The following is a 21,505-nucleotide window of genomic DNA, read 5'->3' on the forward strand; positions in this document are numbered from 1 at the left end:
TCAACATATTAAGGATATTAACCAACTGGAGTCAGTTTCAAAATTTGCCGCACACCCTACATGTGCAAAATTCTGCAACTTTTTGGGGGGTTTTGCACCCCACTCGTTACTTTTTTTAAAACCACGTGGAGTGGCAAGTGGGCAGTGTGGAGTCATGCATGGCCAATTACACATATTATAATCTACATCAGGAAGCTGGCATAGATTATAATTGAAATTTACAACAGTTTTGTTGATGGTACAGATTTCAGTTCTGGCACATGGACATTCACAAGCAGTTCTTTACCTCTTAATAATTATGGTGCATGTGATAGGTTAAGACTGTGTTGTAAATATCCCCTATTATATGTTCCCAAATGTGGGTACTATACTTACAGCATTTGTGGTGAGTAAACTTTAGTCAGAAATCTTTACCTTTAACCAGCCTGCATAGAAAAAGAACTGCAGCAGAGTGAATATGGGAATATAGAGATCCAGATCATGTCCTGTGTATGATTGACTAGGGTCTAAAAACTGACGTCCAATAATGCAAGCAAAAAAGAATGTATACACAGCCAGTGTAACTACCTGGAAAAGAAGGCTTATGGTTAATCTTTACAAATACTCACATTTTAATTCATGACAAATATAATTAAAAAAGCATATACGTACCTGTGTGTACACCAGAGGAATACCAACCCAATCGTAACCAAAGAGTAAACCACACCACGACCTATAACGGTTCATCTCCTAAGATAAAGATCATATTAACAATCTCCAATTCAGTTAAACCACATTTATACACACGCTTCTATACATATTTAAAGGGGTTGGCCACCTTCTGGTTATTGTTGACAAAGGTCTTTGTGAGAGGATTATATGACACTTACTAATGTAGCCTTTGTTGAAATTCTGTACCATTTTCTATATTTTATAAGGTATGCCCCTTGTTTGCCAAGTCTTTTGTGCCGTCGACACAGAGGTCCTGTCCATAAAATGGCTGCTCATGGAGGGTCATGTGACCAGGCAAATCACCTCCATGTTGAGTCTGGAGACGTGAAAGGATGGTGTTTCTTGTTCCCCCTTGTCCTGATCCTGACTCAAAGAATATGGATTCTAAATGAGATAGAAAAAAATAGGTTTCTAGGCGGTGAAAAAGTTGTGTAAAGCAAGAACAAAGATGTTACGGTCCGATACTTCCAGCCCAGTGATCCATGAATAGTATTGCTCAAAGATTCTCAGTATCAATAGTTTTTTATGTTCACAATAATCGAGAAGTTCAAGACTGAACCCCAACTAAGCATCCACCACTCAACATCACCCCCATATATTCTGTATTAGGGATAGGTGAGAATCTGACTTCACATTGTATAAGTCCATTACGAGGGAGTCTATCCAATAAGGATAGGTTGTCTCCAAAGTGGTGAAACAACCAACAGGTACAATGGGACAGATTGCAGAACCTACTTAGATTGGGGAAAGAATGAGATCCAAGGGGGGACTGATAGAGATGTGGATATCATTCTTGATCATCTGAGATGACCCCCATAGCCTCCAGCTCTCAGACAACGCCTTATGTACTCGACCCTGCTCCTTGTTGTGTCATATATGACGTATGCCTTACTGCTGTTAGTGTGAAGCCATTACAAGATGGCGCTGGCACCTAGTTACATAGTTTGCATACCACAGTTCGCAAAACAATGCACAATGCGCAGATGCCAAGTGTTAACTCTTTTCATATTTTTGTATTCTAGCCAATGGAACAATGCCACGAGCCTTAGGGGGGATGCCCTCTCTGATGATATATAAACTGCTTAACTTCCTGTAATAAATAAGAACTGCTTTGGCCCTGCTTGGTGTCAGTCTGTTTCTTCCATGCAAGTAAAATCCTAGGATTGACAATTTGGAGCAGTAGAGCAAATGCATTTAGCTCTGATTGAGAGCATCTTCTCGATTCAAATACACTGCCCCTGCCATTTGAACAGAGAAGACATCACATGGAGGTGATTTGCCTGGTCACATGACCTTCCATCAGAAGCCATTTTATGGACAGGACCTCTGTGTGGACAGGACCAAAAAAATTGTAAACAAGGGAGTATACCTTATAAAATATAGAAAACGGTTCACAATTTCAACAAAGGCTACATTAGTAAGTGTAACCAGAAAGTGGCCAACCTCTTTAAGCATTTGGACCAAGAAGCCTCTAATATGCTGGAGACCTAGCTGCCTATGTCAAAGCCACATCAAAGACCAATCACAAGTCTGAAAACAACATATCCAGTTTTGGGCCTTAGAGATAATCTAACAGTTATATATGCAGTTTAAGCTTCAGTAGAATATTTTCCCCAAAACAGGAAAGAATCCTTTCAAAGGAACATACAGTAGGTAGCACATTCTGTACTTACATTTAACATTATTTGTAGATCAACACTGTCACGAATTCTCCCTTCAGTCCTGGCCTTTGAAGCTAAATTTCCAAACCAAATGACTGGCACCCAGTATTTAAGATGAGGAGACTGTAGGCTGTCAAATAATTTTCTTTCATCTAATGTCATAAATCCTGTGCAGAAAGAACCAGACAAGTCTATAGACACTATAGACACGTCATCTCCCTGGGTTAGTAGTGCAATAAGTAAGTTATAAGATCTTATACAATTGTTATCAGAATAAGTACAGTATATCATCACCATATGTCCTTAGTTAGGGCACTACTGGTCACCATTGGATGGGAAAGAGTACCAATATTTTTTAACTCATTTAAAATCTATATTGGAAAAATCCTTTTTTTCTAATCCATTTTGTATATTCTGATTTGTTCCACTTCTGTACAGAAGTAGGGGGAGGCAGAGATGACCTACTGCCACAACAGTTCCAGAGAATAGCTGTAACAGCAGGTGGTTCCTATATTATCTGCGGAAGATGATTAATAGAGATGCTACCCTTCATTGTAATCATGTCGTTGATGATATTCAATAACTTCTGTCCCTGCTCCCAGTATAAAGATTAATCTCCATCATGTGACTAAGTGACCCTCTGGTTCAAGAAAAAAAAATCACATTGAGGAATAAACAGAACACTTACATGGTAACCTCCTCTTCATCTTTTTAGTTACAGATCTGTCAATTACCAAGGGTCGATTTAATTACCTGTTTAAGACCATTATCTTTTAGAATATAATCATGAAGTAAAAATGTACTATCTTAGGGGACCTAAACTACATAGCTATTTTGGAGGATTGGATATTTTCATACCTGCTTCCACAACATGGTCCATGGTTGGGAATCGTTTGTATACTGCAGTGCTAACAGAGCGGAAAATAAGCAGCGATGTAAGATTCACGTAACGCATAAGTGTCCTGCGAAGTAATCGTCCATACTCATCTCTTCCATGTACATAGCTAGAGATGAGTAACATAAGTCGGTCAGCCCAAGGAAGATTTACAAACTGATTCCACCATCGATTCACTACAAGAGTGACATAAAAACCTGTAGGGAAAAAATCATAACTTACTGCTACATGTAATGTACGCATACAGTTGTAAGTTTATTGTCATGATCAGTAGAATGCAAATAAAGATGTCCATCTGCAAAACTATTTACAGAATTGTTCATCTAGGTTTGGAATATGATATAGAGATTACATGTCATAGCATATTATAACACAGAGTTTGTGAGTTTTAAAGAGTTTGTGCTCTAGAAAAACCAGCTACAAATCACAAATCTAATCTTTCCTTTAATGAATCCATAGCACGTTTACCTGTTTAGGACAATGTCAGAAAGTTTCCCTATGTTTGTATGGTTCTCATGTTAGCAGAAATATTTTGAGCATATACTGCTCACAAAAAGTTAGGGATATTTGGGTTCTGGGTGAAATTTCAGGATGAACCTAAAATGCACTCTAACCTGAACCTAATGTGACCTTCTGTAAACTTTTGAATGCACATGTCCAACTGTTCAATGTTTCAGTACTTTATGTACAACTTGCTTAACAGCAAAATTCACAACAGGTGTTTAATCCATGAATTGCCCAATAAATTTCCTGGTTCAATTGGAATTGGTATTTAAATAGTCCTCCTCATCATGCTGTTCACATTTTGACATCATGAGACAACTGATCAACAGTACCTCGCCATTGCGAGGCTTCAAGCAGGATGTTCTCAGACCGAAGTGGTCACTGAGCTTAGAGTGTCATCAGCAGGTTACAACAGAGTCACAGAAAGACATAGAAGTGGACGTCTTTTGGCCACATCCCACACTGATGACCACTTCATTATGAACAATGCCCTGCGGAACCAGATGATGAATGCCACACAACTCCAGGCACATTTAAGGGAGGTGAGAGACACTCAAGTATCACGTAAACCATTCAAAACCATTTACATCAGTATGGTCTGCGTGCTAGGCGAGCTGCAAGGGTACCTGACATCAGTTGTCATTGTCTTGCATGGGATGGGGAGCATCTACGCAGGACGAGTGACCAGTGGGCCTCAGTGCTGTTCACTGATAAAAGTTGATTCACGCTGAGCAGAAATGATGGCCGCCAACAATGTTCAGTTGTTTGCCTTTGGTGGTGGTGTTACAGTGTGCATAGGTGTGTCTAGTCAATACAGAACTGCCCTACACTTTGTGAATGGTACAGTGACAAGCCCATACTACTTGAATAACATCATTAATCCAGTCATTGTGCCTCTACAGGAACAACACAGACTAATTTCATCTTCATGGACGACAATGCGCCAGCTCATCGAGGTTGCATCATTAGGGAACGGCTGCTGGAAACTGGGGTACCTTAAATGGATTGGCCTGCACTTTCTCCAGACCTGAATCCCATTGAAAACCTATGGGATCAGCTTAATCCCCGTGTAGAGGCTCGTAACTCTGTACCCCAGAACCTCAATGACTGAGGGCCGCCCTTTAAGAAGAGTGGGATGCCATGCCTCAGCAGACAATAAGTAGACTTGTGAACAGCATGAGACGTCGTTGTCAAGCTGTAATTGATGGTCAAGGCCACATGACAAGTTATTGAGAGATTTACATTTTTGTAGGGATATACCCAACACTGGTGTTGGATTTTGTTTCAATAAATTGTTTGAGATGAGTAAATTACCATTGCATGCTTCTACTTAAATGGCCTTCTTTCATGATATAATATCACTGTAGAGTGAACTTTTTAAGTTTTCCATAAATTTTACCCAAAAGCCAAATATCCCCAACTTTTTGAGAGTAGTCATTTCAATCAGTGTTTTTTGTACTTACCCTATATACCATTCATTTTATATTTCACGTCACGCTCCTGTAGTAAGCACTAGCAGCTAGCAGGCAGGCCGGGCTGCAGGCGGCTGTAACTCACTGAGGTCACGTGCCTGCTCCACCTACTTTATGAATGAAGTAGGCGGAGCAGGCACGTGACCTCAGTGAGTTGCGGCCGCCTGCAGCCTGGCCTGCCTGCTAGCTTCTAGTGCTTACTACAGGAGCGTGACATGTACCGGTAAGTACGGTACACATGGGGAGCGCAGTTTAGATATGATGATTAACACTACGTAGACAGTACATACTGAGCGGCGGGGCCAGAGTACAGTGCCTGCACGGCCCCGCCGCTCTCCCCGCCTACTACAGACCCTCCTCCCTCCTCACTAATACATTGCAGTCTGCGATGCTGCAGCATCGCAGACTGCGATGTAAATTGCCAGCATTCGCCCCATAAGACACAGGGGCACTTTCCCCCCACTCTTGGGGGGGAAAAAGTGCGTCTTATGGGGCGAAAAATACGGTATGTATGTATGTATGTATCTATGCTACATACATACATACTGTACATACATAGTGCTGTGATGTCCCAAGTTCACAACAATACTTAGTGCACAAATCAATAATAAGTAGTCAGACCTGTTAAAATTTGAAGTTGCACGTATTGCACCAAAATATTCGCATCATTGGTGCCGATTTCGCAATCGCGAATATATTGGAGCACTCTATCTGCATATAAAGCTATTGTAATGTTCTGCCGTGCCAACCATTTTCTCCAGTCTCAGGAAACTTCTAGCAGCTTGAAAAATGTAGCTATAGTGACCCACGCCTGTATTTCGAGCGCATTACACGAATATTACTTTGCCGATTTTTTGCGATCAAGAAAATAATTTAGAATTCTCGAATATATGACGAATATTCTACCAAATATTTGCAAAATATTGCGAATTCGAATATTGCCCCTGCCGCTCATCAATACTCCCCACCAATCAGCTGTTTTGGGCAGGAGCAGTGCAGGAAACTATATTTTATACAGAGCATAGCTCCGTACATATTGTTGCGGCTGCGCAGTGGTACTGCAGCTCAGCTCCCATCGAAGTGAATGGGAGCTGCGCTGCGGTACACCTTTGGTGTAACCTACACAGTATATGCAGCCTTCTTCTTCTGCTCCATACACTGTGGTGTTTCTGGTGCCTGAAACAGCTGATTGGCAGGGGTGCCAGGTGTCGGAGCCACAGATCTAATATTGATGACCTTTGCTGAGGATAGGTAATCAATATCTGTAGCCCAGACAATACATTTAAAGGGGTTGTCCGGGTTCAGAGCTGAACCAGGATACATCCCCATTTTCACCCAGGCAGCCCCCCTGATATGAGCATCAGAGCATTTCATGCTCCGATGCTCTCCTCTGCCCTGCATTGAATCGCTTGCCATAGGGTAAGCTAGGCAGAGGTTTTCGCCTAGCAAAGAACCCAATGACGTCACCTGCACTGATGTGTGGGTTTTAGCGCTGCCCTGGCCTGTAAAATGGCCAGGGCAGCCCTAAAGCCTGCCCATCAGTGCCGGTGATGTCACTGGGAATACTGCTAGGCGGAAGCCTACGCCTAGCAGTGTGAAAATATAAACAAACAAGCCCTTGCTCTGTGCGATCCAGCAATTCTCTAATTGCTGATTTCCTATGTTGGCCTGCCACCTGTTGGCCAACATAGGAACTGAATTTCTGATTCACTGGGTCTCGCCATCACTGTACAGGGATGCTGGTCTTAACGTCAGTGTTTTTCACCCTTTAAATGCCGTAATCACACTTAAACATGGTCATTATAGAGGGTCCGGAGGGATGAAAATTGGGATATGTCCGGATTCATATCCCAGTATACCAGCAGTACAAGGCAACACAGCTAACCAGTGAGCCACCATGCAGTCTATATTTCCTTATTCTTGCAAATGACATTCTAATACCATTTAGCAGTGTTTATTTGTTATTTCCAAGGAGGAGGGAATGGAATAAAATAAAATGATAAAAGACGCAGTTAGAATGGGTTCACATCACATTGTATGCCTCTGTTTGATGTTAGAAGAAAAAAGGATACAAAAATGCAGCACACCACATTCTTGTATCCTGCAGAATTCGGTAAAAAAAAAACGTAAAATAAAAATAAAATGTAAATCACCGCCTTTCCTTAGAATAAAAATATATATATATAAATAATAAAAAAAATATAAACATCATGGGAATCACCACGTCTGCCAAAAATTAGCACCCTACACAGCTCAGTAGACCTAACTATAAAAAAATTATGAGGGTCAGACAATGGCGATGTAAAACATTTTTTTTAACCAAAGTTTTACATAATTTTTTCAGTATTTTAACATATAGGGGGTCATTTATCAAACTGCTGTAAAGTAGAACTGGCTTAGTTGCCCATAGCAACCAATCAGATTCCTCGTTTCATTTTCCAAAGGAGCTGTCCAAAATGAAAGGTGTACTCTGATTGGTTGCTATGGGCAACTAAGCCAGTTCTACTTTACAACAGTTTGATAAATGACCCCCATAACACCTGTCATATGGTTGTAATTGTACTGACTCAGAGAATGAAGGGCACAGGTCAGTTTTGCATTTTTATTTCGAATTCCACCTCATTTGGGATTTTTTTCCCACTTCTCACTACATTGTGTGCCATATTAAATGGTGGCATTAGAAAGTACAACTTGTCCCACAAAAAACAAGCTCTTATATGGATGTGTGAACGAAAAAATAAAAAAGTTATAGCTCCAGGAAGACAGGGAAGAAAAATGAAAACTGAAAAAAAAAAAAGGCTCACAATGACATGCCTGCAGAGGCTTTGACATCTCTGTAGTCCCTTATATTAGTTGCTTGCAGAGGCACAATTTTTCCGCACGTATATCACAAACTGTTAGCACAAACAAAACATTTTTATGCATAACGTGAAGACACACAAAAAAATGATGCAGTTCCAGTGTACACATCCACAGATGTATTAATAGTTTAGTAGTTTTTAAAAAGGTTGAGAACGTATGTCATAAGGTAGGGTACAATACACAGCCAGAATATGAACTGGACGGCCCTCTAGTGGATGATATGGCTGTTGCCAGTCAAGAGAAAAATACAATGAAGATTGTAAGTTTTGTACAATAGTTAAAATACAATAATCTAGACTTACTATTAGTTAGACAGGGTAGATATGTAGGCAGATTTAACTAAAATGGTTTAGTTGCCCATAGCAAACTATCAGATTTGACCTTTCATTTTTCAGAGTTCTTTTGGAAAGTGAAAGGTGGAATCTGATTGGTTTCTATGGCCAACTAAGCCAGTTTTCCTTTACACCAGTTTTGATAAATCTTCCCCAGAGAGATGTGGCAGAATTATCACAGTGACTCAGGTTGTATGATAAATCTGTAGACTGCCTAAATATTTAATCCAATTTGTAGTCTTTATTTCAGGTTTTACACTAGAAATGTTGACAGATTTTAGGTCATACCCCTTTGCTGAGCATGTAAAAAAAATATATCATTAGGTGCAACTTTTGTGTCAATATGCGACAAAACTGTAGACAAAATCGAGGTGTAGATTCAATAGTGAATCTGGGTCAATGTGTAGAACTACTGCTTGTATGTATGATGATCTTTCTTTGGTTTTTAATTAAATAAAATGTGTTTGGGAGGGAAGACTCATGGTAAAATTGAGGTCAGCAAAGTAGGGAACTAAAATACAAACATTTAAAGATACATCATAGTGAATATCTCTTATCTCTTATATCTCATACTAGCAGAAGGACCCGGCTTCGCACGGGTATATTTCATCTATTTCATTTTATGTTTCCGTGTGTCGTAAAAAGATATCAACAGTTCCCCCATAACAGTGACCTCTAAAGTGCCCGCCCCTTTAACTATGACTTTCACTGTGACCGTCCCTTTAACAGAGACTTTCACAGTGCCGCCCCTTTAACAGTGACTTTCACAGTCGCCGTCCCTTTAACAGTGACTTTTACAGTGGCTGCCCCTTTAACAGTGACTTTCACAGTGACCGCCCCTTTAACAGTGACTTTCACAGTGACCACCCCTTTAACAGTGACTTTCACAGTGACCACCCCTTTAACAGTGACTTTTACAGTGACCGCCCCCTTAACAGTGACTTTCACAGTGACAGCCCCTTTAAGAGTGTCCGCCCCTTTACAGTTACTTTCACAGTGACCGCCCCTTTAACAGAGACCTTCATAGCTCCCGCCCCTTTAAAAGTGACTTTCACAGTGACCGCCTCTTTAACAGTGACTTTCACAGTGACCGCCCATTTAACAGTGACTTTCACAGTGACCGCCCCTTTAACAGTGACTTTCACAGTAAGTACCCCTTTAACAGTGACTTTCAAAGTGACCGCCCCTTTAACAGTGACTTTCACAGTGACCGGCCTTTTAACAGTGACTTTCACAGTGCCCGCCCCTTTAACAGTGACTTTCACAGTGACCGCCCCTTTAACTGTGACTTTCACAGTGACCGCCCCTTTAACTGTGACTTTCACTGTGGCCGCCGCTTTAACTGTGACTTTCACTGTGACCCCCCCCTTTAACTGTGACTTTCACAGTGACCGCCCCTTTAACTGTGACTTTCACAGTGACCGCCCCTTTAACAGTCCAATGAACAGTCACTGTGAAAGTCACTGTTAAAGGGGCGGTCACAAGTAAAGGTCACAGTTAAAGGGGCAGGCACTGTGAAGGTCACTGTTAAAGGGGCAGGCACTGTGAAGGTCACTGTTAAAGGGGCGGCCACTAAAAAGGTCACTGTTAAAGGGGTGGTCAATGCTATAGAGCAGGCACTGTTATAGGAGAGGGCACTGTGAAGGTCATTGTTAAAGGGCCAGGCACTGTGAAGGTCAATGTTAAAGGGGCGGGCACTGTGAAGGTCACTGTTAAAGGGGCGGCCACTAAAAAGGTCACTGTTAAAGGGGTGGTCAATGCTATAGAGCAGGCACTGTTATAGGAGAGGGCACTGTGAAGGTCATTGTTAAAGGGCCAGGCACTGTGAAGGTCAATGTTAAAGGGGCGGGCACTGTGAAGGTCAATGTTAAAGGGGCGGACACTGTGGAGGTCATTGTTAAAGGGGTGGGTACTGTAGAGGTCACTGTTATGGGGGAAACTGTCGATATCTTTTTACGACACACAGAAACATAAAATGAAATAGAGGAAATATACCCGTGCGAAGTCGGGTCCTTCTGCTAGTATATATATATAAATGAGTTTCTGTCTGTCTGTCTAGACTCTAGACGTTCTTTATGCGCGAACAAACGATTGGACCGATCTTCACCAAATTTGGCACACAGGTACATCAGGTGTCCGGGAAGGTTTTAGACCGGTCTCAGCTCTCTAGGACTTACCATTCCTGAGATATTACCAAAAAAATGACCTGCATTATCCAATAGAAGCCAGCAAGCCTTTCACTTAAATCCGAACTGCCATTTACACGGTCACATGTCCCTTATTTGCCAATAGAAGCTTGCAGGTCCTACTCCAGGTTGCCATAACAACTGATCACAGATTTTAGCAGTTCGCAGGTCCTTAAATATTCAGTCATATGACGTATGACGGCACAACTACATTGCTACATGCATGGGGGGCAGGGGCCACTATTAAACGGAAGGGTGCTGTGAAGTTCACTGTTAAAGGGCGGGCACTGTGGAGGTCCCTGTTAAAGGGGCAGGCATTGTGGAAGTCACTGTTAAAGGGGCGGGTACTGTGGAGGTCACTGTTAAAGGGGCAGGTACTGTGGAAGTCACTGTTAAAGGGGCAGGCATTGTGAAGATCACTGTTGAAGGGCGTCCACTGTTAAAGGGGCGGGCATTGTGGAGGTCTCTGTTAAAGAGGCGGACACTGTGGAGGTCACTGTTAAAGGGGTGGTCAATGTTAAAGGGATGGGCACTGTAGAGGTCATTGTTAAAGAGGCGGCACTGTGGAGGTCAATGTTAAAGGGGCAGACACTGTGGAGGTCACTGTTAAAGGGGCAGACACTGTGGAGGTCACTGTTAAAGGGGCGGGCACTGTTAAAGGGGAGGGCAATGTGGAGGTCACTGTTAAAGGGGCAGGCACTGTGGAGGTCACTGTTAAAGGGGCGGGAACTGTGGAGGTCACTGTTAAAGGGGCAGGCACTGTGAAGGTCACTGTTAAAGGGGGGCCACTATGAAGGTCACTGTTAAAGGGGTGGTCAATGTTAAAGGGGTGGGCACTGTGGAAGTTACTGTTAAAGGGGCGGGCACTGTGGAAGTCACTATTAAAGGGGCGGGCACTGTAGAGGTCACTGTTAAAGGGGTGGTCAATGTTAAAGGGACAGGCACTGTAGAGGTCATTGTTAAAGAGGCGACACTGTGGAGGTCACTGTTAAAGAGGCGGGCACTGTGGAATTCACGGTTAAAGGGGCGGGCACTGTGGAAGTCACTATTAAAGGGGCGGGCACTGTGGAGGTCACTGTTAAAGGGGTGTTCAATGTTAAAGGGACGGGCACTGTAGAGGTCATTGTTAAAGAGGCAGCACTGTGGAGGTCACTGTTAAAGGGGCCGTCACTGTGGAGGTCAATGTTAAAGGGGCAGACACTGTGGAGGTCACTGTTAAAGGGGCAGACACTGTGGAGGTCACTGTTAAAGGGGCGGACACTGTGAAAGTCACTGTTAGAGGGGTGGGTACTGTGGAGGTCACTGTTAAAGGGGGGGCCACTATGAAGGTCACTGTTAAAGGGGTGGTCAATGTTAAAGGGGTGGGCACTGTGAAAGTCACTGTTAAAGGGGCGGGCACTGTGGAAGTCACTGTTAAAGGGGCGGGCACTCCCCCTAAAGGTGTAAATAGCCTTTAAAGTTCGATCCCATGTATTGGATACTTATATTGACTGTACAAGTTAGGATACCTTTTCATTGTGCCTTCAGAAAATCCATGCAAAATTGATCTTAAATGTCGAAAGTTAATGGTTAATATTATAAAAGTGTTTCATGCACTACAGCATGTGACTTAAATAGAATGGAACATCCTAAGGTACATATTAAATATAGATAAAAGATTGTATTTTAAACCAGTTTTCAAAAGTAACAAAGTCAAAAATTTTGTGTTACCAACTTCTCAAACTCCAATTACCAAATAAGCACAATCTGAATACACTGATCATTTATAATATAAAATCCACCTAACAAACCTACTCTGACCCATCAAGACATGAAGGTGTCCTGTGGTATCTGTTGTAGTTTAATGGGAAACAAACCTTGTTATTTACACATTTTAAATCTCTGCTCTTTTTATGCTTAGAAGTAGATTGACAGCTATCTGCATGACTAAGCATACATTGAATGCTGTCATGGAATCATAACACCACCCACACGCTTTACTAAATATTTCCCCATAAAACAATATATCAATCTGCTCAGCTCCTCCTGTTCTATAACATAGTGCTTGCAAATTACACTGGATTTTCATGGTGACAGGTTCAATTTAAGATGTAAGGTAGGGATTAAATGAATAAAAAAAAAAAAATTCTGTCACTTCCTAAAGAAGCTTGATCTAATTCATATCTGAAGAATCTGGAGGCAAAATCAACAGCTTGACTTGGCATTATTAAGGCCTCTTTCTACAGTTTTTTTTTCCGTTTTGCGGGCCGTTTTTTGCATTCCGTATACGGAACCATTCATTTCAATGGTTCCGCAAAAAAAACGGAATGTACTCCGTATGCATTCCGTTTCCGTATTTCCGTTCCGTTGAAAGATAAAACATGTTCTATTATTGCCCGCAAATCACGTTCCGTGGCTCCATTCAAGTCAATGGGTCCGCAAAAAAAACGGAACACATACGGAAATGCATCCGTTTGTCTTCCGTATCCATTCCATTTTTGCGAAACCATCTATTGAAAATGTTATGCCCAGCCCAATTTTTTCTATGTAATTACTGCATACTTTATATGCCATACGGAAAAACGGAACGGAAACGGAAACACAACGGAAACAAAAAACGCAACAGATCCGCGAAAAACAGACCGCAAAACACTGAAATAGCCATACGGTAGTGTGAAAGAGGCCTAACTTTATATGAAGAGCGATTGGTGGTGCCCATACCGGAATCCTCCAATCACCACTTTGTGGGGCTCTATTCCCGATATAAGTATGGGTCCCAGCGGTGGGACCCGAAGCTATAAGACAATAGGGGCATATCCTAGCGATATGCCCCCATTGTATGAGATGAGACAACCCCTTTAAAGCAAAGAATGTTGGAGTACCCTTGGGAGTATACATCATGTTTAAATGAGTTGTGCAGTGCTGCGTTACTGATGACCTGTCCTTATCAGATTTGTGGGGGTCTGACTCCTGGCACTCACTGCCCGCCTCTACAAAGGAGATGATGTGCAGGTCATTTTTAAGCAGAAGTGCCGTTACCTCTTCAAACAGCTGATTTGCGGGGGTGCCGGGAGTTGGACCCCAGCTGATCTGATATTGATGACCTATCCTGAGGATAGGTCATCAATTGCAAATTCATGGATAACCCCTTTAACTACTTTTATGGGATGCTGGCCTGGTGCTTTTAAATCTCCACGCACATCCACGAGGACAGCTTTACTTCCTGACAGAGACCTGATTAATCAGTATACATCTGATTTACTTTTCCATAATAATGTTGTGTCACATGAGTAAACTGATTTAATAGAGTCAGAAGTATTGGGGGCCCTATATAAAATATATACTACAAATAGCAATGCTGTCGGTGGTTAAAGCAGCCAATCAGATTTCATTTTGCAAGTACAGGTTAGGAAACAAGTATTTGATTGGTTACTGTGGACTATTGCTAGTGCTTTTCTGCACAACCTGCTAAGCATGACCACTACCGTCTCTAGTGCCCGCTCAGCTGCATGCAGCGTGCACCACACCTTCACAACCAAAGCTGCTGTGTGTGGATCATTCCAGCAGTGGTGACCACTTACCTAGGACAAAGGTAACTGGGATTTGTTCTGCATATCTGTCACAGTAAAGTGCTAGCTTTTCAAAATAACGTTTTTGAGTATCTGTAAGAAAAAATCTGCAGCAGAAGTAAGAAGACTGTAAGGCTTCTGAAGGTTGATATTTTATTCACTTGTGCTGATTATGTATATAGGTACAAACATGAGCATACATGGACACAACATTCTTTTTGCTAAAGTGACAATTTGTCTGCCAAGAGTAAATACAGAATGGCAAATTTCTGTTACAAGTGGAAATAGTTACGTGTCACAACTTATCATAGGGTCCATACCAAAATATGGTCTAATATACACATAGTACATACATACAGATACAGAAAAACAAATATACATACACAGATACAAAAATATATAGAAATATATCTATCTATCTCATATCTATCTATCTATGCAGTGATTCACACCCTAACCATTTCTTCAGTTAGGCTGAATGCACACGGCCGTGTTCCGCGGCCGTGAGCGGTCCGTGGTATGCCGACCTGGATTCCCGCTGATAGAAGGAGCGCACAGCGTCATTGGTTGCTATGACGCCGTGCACTTCATGCTGCCGCTGCACTACAGTAATACACTGGTATAGATCATACCAGTGTATTACTGTAGTGCAGCGGCGGCATAGAAACATAGAAACATAGAATGTGTCGGCAGATAAGAACCATTTGGCCCATCTAGTCTGCCCAATATACTGAATACTATGGATAGCCCCCGGCCCTATCTTATATGAAGGATGGCCTTATGCCTATCCCATGCATGCTTAAACTCCTTCACTGTATTTGCAGCTACCACTTCTGCAGGAAGGCTATTCCATGCATCCACTACTCTCTCAGTAAAGTAATACTTCCTTATATTACTTTTAAACCTTTGCCCCTCTAATTTAAAACTGTGTCCTCTTGTGGTAGTTTTTCTTCTTTTAAATATGCTCTCTTCCTTTACCGAGTTGATTCCCTTTATGTATTTAAAAGTTTCTATCATATCCCCTCTGTCTCTTCTTTCTTCCAAGCTATACATATTAAGGTCCTTTAACCTTTCCTGGTAAGTTTTATCCTGCAATCCATGTACTAGTTTAGTAGCTCTTCTCTGAACTCTCTCTAGAGTATCTATAACCTTCTGGAGATATGGCCTCCAGTACTGCGCACAATACTCCAAGTGAGGTCTCACCAGTGTTCTGTACAGCGGCATAAGCACTTCACTCTTTCTACTGCTTATACCTCTCCCTATACATCCAAGCATTCTGCTGGCATTTCGTGCTGCTCTATTACATTGTCTTCCCACCTTTAAGTCTTCTGAAATAATTACTCCTAAATCCCTTTCCTCAGATACTGAGGTCAGGACTGTGTCAAATATTCTATATTCTGCCCTTGGGTTTTTACGCCCCAGGTGCATTATCTTGCACTTATCCACATTAAATTTCAGTTTCCAGAGTTCTGACCATTCTTCTAGTTTTCCTAAATCCTTTTCCATTTGGCGTTTCCCTCCAGGAACATCAACCCTGTTACATATCTTTGTGTCATCAGCAAAAAGACAAACCTTACCAGCGAGGCCTTTTGCAATATCACTTATGAAGATATTAAACAAAATCGGTCCCAGTACAGATCCCTGTGGAACCCCACTGGTAACATTACCTTGTTTTGAATGTTCTCCATTGACTACAACCCTCTGTTGTCTGTCACTCAGCCACTGCCTAATCCACTCAACAATATGGGAGTCCATGCTCAATGACTGCAGTTTATTGATAAGTCTTCTATGTGGGACAGTGTCAAAAGCCTTACTAAAATCTAGATATGCGATGTCTACTGCACCTCCACCGTCTATTATTTTATTCACCCAGTCAAAAAAATCTATAAGATTTGTTTGACATGATCTCCCTGAAGTAAACCCATGTTGTTTTTCATCTTGCAATCCATGGGATTTTAGATGTTCCACAATCCTATCCTTTAATAGGGTTTCCATTAATTTGCCTACTATTGATGTCAGACTCACTGGTCTATAGTTGCTCGATTCCTCCCTACTACCTTTCTTGTGAATGGGCACGACATTTGCCAATTTCCAATCTTCCGGGACGACTCCTGTTACTAATGATTGGTTAAATAAATCTGTTAACGGTTTTGCCAGCTCACCACTAAGCTCTTTTAATAATTTTGGGTGTATCTCATCAGGCCCCTGTGACTTATCTGTCTTCACCTTAGACAGCAAACTTAGAACATCTTCCTCTGTAAAGATACATGCATCAAACGATTTAATAGTCATTCTTTCTAGTGGAGGTCCTTCTCCTTTTTCTTTTGTAAAAACTGAACAGAAGTATTCATTAAGGCAGTCGGCTAGCCCTTTATTCTCTTCTACATACCTTCCGTCCTTTGTTTTTAATTTAGTTATTCCTTGTTTTAATTTCCTTTTTCCATTTATATATCTGAAGAATGTCTTATCCCCTTTTTTCATAGACTGAGCTAGTTTTTCTTCTGCCTGCGCTTTAGAAGTTCTTATAACTTGCTTGGCCTCTCTCTGCCTAATCTTGTAGATTTCCTTATCTTCATTGCTCTGGGTTTTTTTATAATTACAAAATGCTAGCTTTTTATTTTTAATGATTTGGGCCACTTCTGCTGAGTACCACATTGGTCTCCTCCTTTTTTTGCTTTTACTGACGAGTCTAATGCAATTTTCTGTTGCCTTCAATAATGCACCTTTTAAGTAGTCCCATTTCTCCTGGACTCCATGTAATCCGTTCCAGTCTGATAAGGACTCATTTATGACTAATTTCATTTTTGAAAAGTCTGTTTTTCTAAAATCTAAAACTTTTGTTTTTGTCTGGTGGGACTCTTTCACAGTTCTTATATTAAACCACACTGACTGGTGATCACTAGATCCCAAGGTTTCGCCTACAATGACATCATATACCGAATCCCCGTTTGTGAATACCAAATCCAAAATGGCCTCCCTCCGGGTTGGCTCCTCAACCACTTGTTGTAGAGATAACCCCAGTAGGGAATTTAGAATATCTGTACTCCTGGTAGAACTTGCTATTTTGGTTTTCCAGTTTATATCTGGAAGATTGAAATCTCCCATAATGATAACTTCTCCTTTCATTGTCATTTTAGCTATTTCTTCAACTAGTAGATCATCTAGTTCTTTAACTTGACCAGGTGGTCTATATATCACACCTACACGAGTTACTGCATGGTTAGCAAACTGCAACGTAACCCAAACTGACTCTATGTTGGCCTCACCAACTTGTATTAGGTTAGATTTAATGCTATCTTTCACATACAGGGCCACTCCTCCTCCTTTCTTGCCTTCTCTGTCTCTTCTGTATAAAGAGTACCCTGGTATGGTTATGTCCCAGTCATTTCTTTCATTAAACCATGTCTCCGTAACAGCCACTAAATCTACATTCTCAGATGCCATTATTGACCCAAGTTCATTGATTTTTTTACCTAAACTGCGAGCATTTGTAGACAGGACTCTGAGCTTATCATTTCTTAACCTCAGTGCTTCTGGCCTGTTCTGGCATTGTTTCGGGGGGCAATTGGACTCTTTTATTTTCACTCTTTTGCCCCCCCTTCCTAGTTTAAATACTCTTTCGCAAATTCTTGGAGTTGTTCACTAAGTACATTTGTTCCTTTGAGAGAAAGATGCAAACCATCTTTTCTGTACAGTTCCTTTCTATTCCAAGTAGAGCTATCATGAGAAACAAAGCCAAATCCTTGCTCTTGACACCCTTTTACCAAGCCATATGTTGAACTCCTTTATGCGCCTCTGCCTATCATTCTGAACATTATGCACAGGCAGAACTTCAGAAAATGAAATGGTGGATGCAAAATCCTGTACGTCATTACCAAGTGTGATAAAAGATTTTTTCACCTCTGACACTTCATTGCAAGCCAGGTCATTTGTCCCTAGATGGACAAGAACATCCACGTCCCCTTCCTGCTTTGCTTGCTTAACAATATTAATAATACGTCTTCTATCTCTTCTAGCAGTAGCCCCAGGGAGACATCTCACAAAACCATTTTCTTTAAGCTCCACACTTCTTATGATTGAATCACCCAGCAACAGCTGCATCCTTTGAGACTTCACTTTATCTTTTTTGTTGCATACATTAGACATAGGAGTCGATGGTTTCTCACCCTCTGTGCTTGAGTCCATATCCATGTTGTCCTTACATTCTGAGAGTGCTGCAAATGAATTATGGAGAACCACCGACTGTGGGACATGTCTTCTATCCACCACTCTAAGACTTCCTGAACCTACATTAACCCATCTGCCAATGTGGCAGTGGCATTGCAGCAGTCCTAGCTGGAGTTTGTTTAACAGATAATTTAAATATTTCAGCTTTCAAAAATGCAATTTCCTGCTGCAGTAAGGAGAACTGTCTACAGATCTGACAGCATCCGAATCTCCAAAGAGTGGAACATGAAATAAATGCACAACAATTCCTGCACTGAACCAAGTCTGCCATTTTAAAGAGGAGAAAAAAATAAAAAAATAAATTTGTAACTTTAAATCAAACAAATCTTACCTTTTTTTTTTTGTATTGTTTCCACCTTCCAGCCTACCTCCTGACTATCTCCTGCAATATCTCTTTACTAGTACTTAATGTAGTACTTGAAGCTAGTACTTTCAGCTAATGAATTAGGCCAGCTAATGAGTCTGTCTCTATATATACACACACTCCTTCCCAAACTCCTCCCCCAGCAACAAATGTAACACCTTAGTGAGCTAGGCTCATTAGCAAACGCACAATAGCAAACAGCTGACCGAATTCCTTACCTCTTCTCAATCAATGATCAGCAAAAACAACACAGATGAGCCAGTTGGAGACTCTAAGCCAATCTCTTGCAGTATCTCTTGAATCTCTTCAGTCTGCTGCAATATCTCTTTACTAGTACTTAATGTAGTACTTGAAGCTAGTACTTTCAGCTAATGAATTAGGCCAGCTAATGAGTCTGTCTCTATATATACACACACTCCTTCCCAAACTCCTCCCCCAGCAACAAATGTAACACCTTAGTGAGCTAGGCTCATTAGCAAACGCACAATAGCAAACAGCTGACCGAATTCCTTACCTCTTCTCAATCAATGATCAGCAAAAACAACACAGATGAGCCAGTTGGAGACTCTAAGCCAATCTCTTGCAGTATCTCTTGAATCTCTTCAGTCTGCTGCAATATCTCTTTACTAGTACTTAATGTAGTACTTGAAGCTAGTACTTTCAGCTAATGAATTAGGCCAGCTAATGAGTCTGTCTCTATATATACACACACTCCTTCCCAAACTCCTCCCCCAGCAACAAATGTAACACCTTAGTGAGCTAGGCTCATTAGCAAACGCACAATAGCAAACAGCTGACCGAATTCCTTACCTCTTCTCAATCAATGATCAGCAAAAACAACACAGATGAGCCAGTTGGAGACTCTAAGCCAATCTCTTGCAGTATCTCTTGAATCTCTTCAGTCTGCTGCAATATCTCTTTACTAGTACTTAATGTAGTACTTGAAGCTAGTACTTTCAGCTAATGAATTAGGCCAGCTAATGAGTCTGTCTCTATATATACACACACTCCTTCCCAAACTCCTCCCCCAGCAACAAATGTAACACCTTAGTGAGCTAGGCTCATTAGCAAACGCACAATAGCAAACAGCTGACCGAATTCCTTACCTCTTCTCAATCAATGATCAGCAAAAACAACACAGATGAGCCAGTTGGAGACTCTAAGCCAATCTCTTGCAGTATCTCTTTAATCTCTTCAGTCTGCTGCAATATCTCTTTACTAGTACTTAATGTAGTACTTGAAGCTAGTACTTTCAGCTAATGAATTAGGCCAGCTAATGAGTCTGTCTCTATATATACACACACTCCTTCCCAAACTCCTCCCCCAGCAACAAATGTAACACCTTAGTGAGCTAGGCTCATTAGCAAACGCACAATAGCAAACAGCTGACCGAATTCCTTACCTCTTCTCAATCAATGATCAGCAAAAACAACACAGATGAGCCAGTTGGAGACTCTAAGCCAATCTCTTGCAGTATCTCTTGAATCTCTTCAGTCTGCTGCAATATCTCTTTACTAGTACTTAATGTAGTACTTGAAGCTAGTACTTTCAGCTAATGAATTAGGCCAGCTAATGAGTCTGTCTCTATATATACACACACTCCTTCCCAAACTCCTCCCCCAGCAACAAATGTAACACCTTAGTGAGCTAGGCTCATTAGCAAACGCACAATAGCAAACAGCTGACCGAATTCCTTACCTCTTCTCAATCAATGATCAGCAAAAACAACACAGATGAGCCAGTTGGAGACTCTAAGCCAATCTCTTGCAGTATCTCTTGAATCTCTTCAGTCTGCTGCAATATCTCTTTACTAGTACTTAATGTAGTACTTGAAGCTAGTACTTTCAGCTAATGAATTAGGCCAGCTAATGAGTCTGTCTCTATATATACACACACTCCTTCCCAAACTCCTCCCCCAGCAACAAATGTAACACCTTAGTGAGCTAGGCTCATTAGCAAACGCACAATAGCAAACAGCTGACCGAATTCCTTACCTCTTCTCAATCAATGATCAGCAAAAACAACACAGATGAGCCAGTTGGAGACTCTAAGCCAATCTCTTGCAGTATCTCTTGAATCTCTTCAGTCTGCTGCAATATCTCTTTACTAGTACTTAATGTAGTACTTGAAGCTAGTACTTTCAGCTAATGAATTAGGCCAGCTAATGAGTCTGTCTCTATATATACACACACTCCTTCCCAAACTCCTCCCCCAGCAACAAATGTAACACCTTAGTGAGCTAGGCTCATTAGCAAACGCACAATAGCAAACAGCTGACCGAATTCCTTACCTCTTCTCAATCAATGATCAGCAAAAACAACACAGATGAGCCAGTTGGAGACTCTAAGCCAATCTCTTGCAGTATCTCTTGAATCTCTTCAGTCTGCTGCAATATCTCTTTACTAGTACTTAATGTAGTACTTGAAGCTAGTACTTTCAGCTAATGAATTAGGCCAGCTAATGAGTCTGTCTCTATATATACACACACTCCTTCCCAAACTCCTCCCCCAGCAACAAATGTAACACCTTAGTGAGCTAGGCTCATTAGCAAACGCACAATAGCAAACAGCTGACCGAATTCCTTACCTCTTCTCAATCAATGATCAGCAAAAACAACACAGATGAGCCAGTTGGAGACTCTAAGCCAATCTCTTGCAGTATCTCTTGAATCTCTTCAGTCTGCTGCAATATCTCTTTACTAGTACTTAATGTAGTACTTGAAGCTAGTACTTTCAGCTAATGA

General features: G+C 41.4%; 1 protein-coding gene across 2 annotated transcripts in view; it reads right to left on the bottom strand.

Annotated features, from left to right (window-relative positions):
* Positions 1-21,505, bottom strand: part of BEST3 (bestrophin 3) — a 108,434-nt gene that overhangs the window by 10,384 nt on the left and 76,545 nt on the right. The window contains exons 3-7 of one of the 2 annotated variants that reach the window (XM_040409829.1): positions 14,184-14,278; positions 3,231-3,464; positions 2,385-2,539; positions 652-729; positions 415-567 (exon numbers count right to left, since the gene is read on the bottom strand). In XM_040409829.1, coding sequence (XP_040265763.1) covers positions 415-567; positions 652-729; positions 2,385-2,539; positions 3,231-3,464; positions 14,184-14,278 — 715 coding nt within the window. The remainder of the gene's footprint in view (positions 1-414; positions 568-651; positions 730-2,384; positions 2,540-3,230; positions 3,465-14,183; positions 14,279-21,505) is intronic. The other variant, XM_040409836.1, reaches the window with a different exon arrangement.

The sequence above is a fragment of the Bufo bufo genome, chromosome 1 (genome assembly GCF_905171765.1).
Source record: "Bufo bufo chromosome 1, aBufBuf1.1, whole genome shotgun sequence".
Lineage (NCBI taxonomy): Eukaryota > Metazoa > Chordata > Amphibia > Anura > Bufonidae > Bufo > Bufo bufo.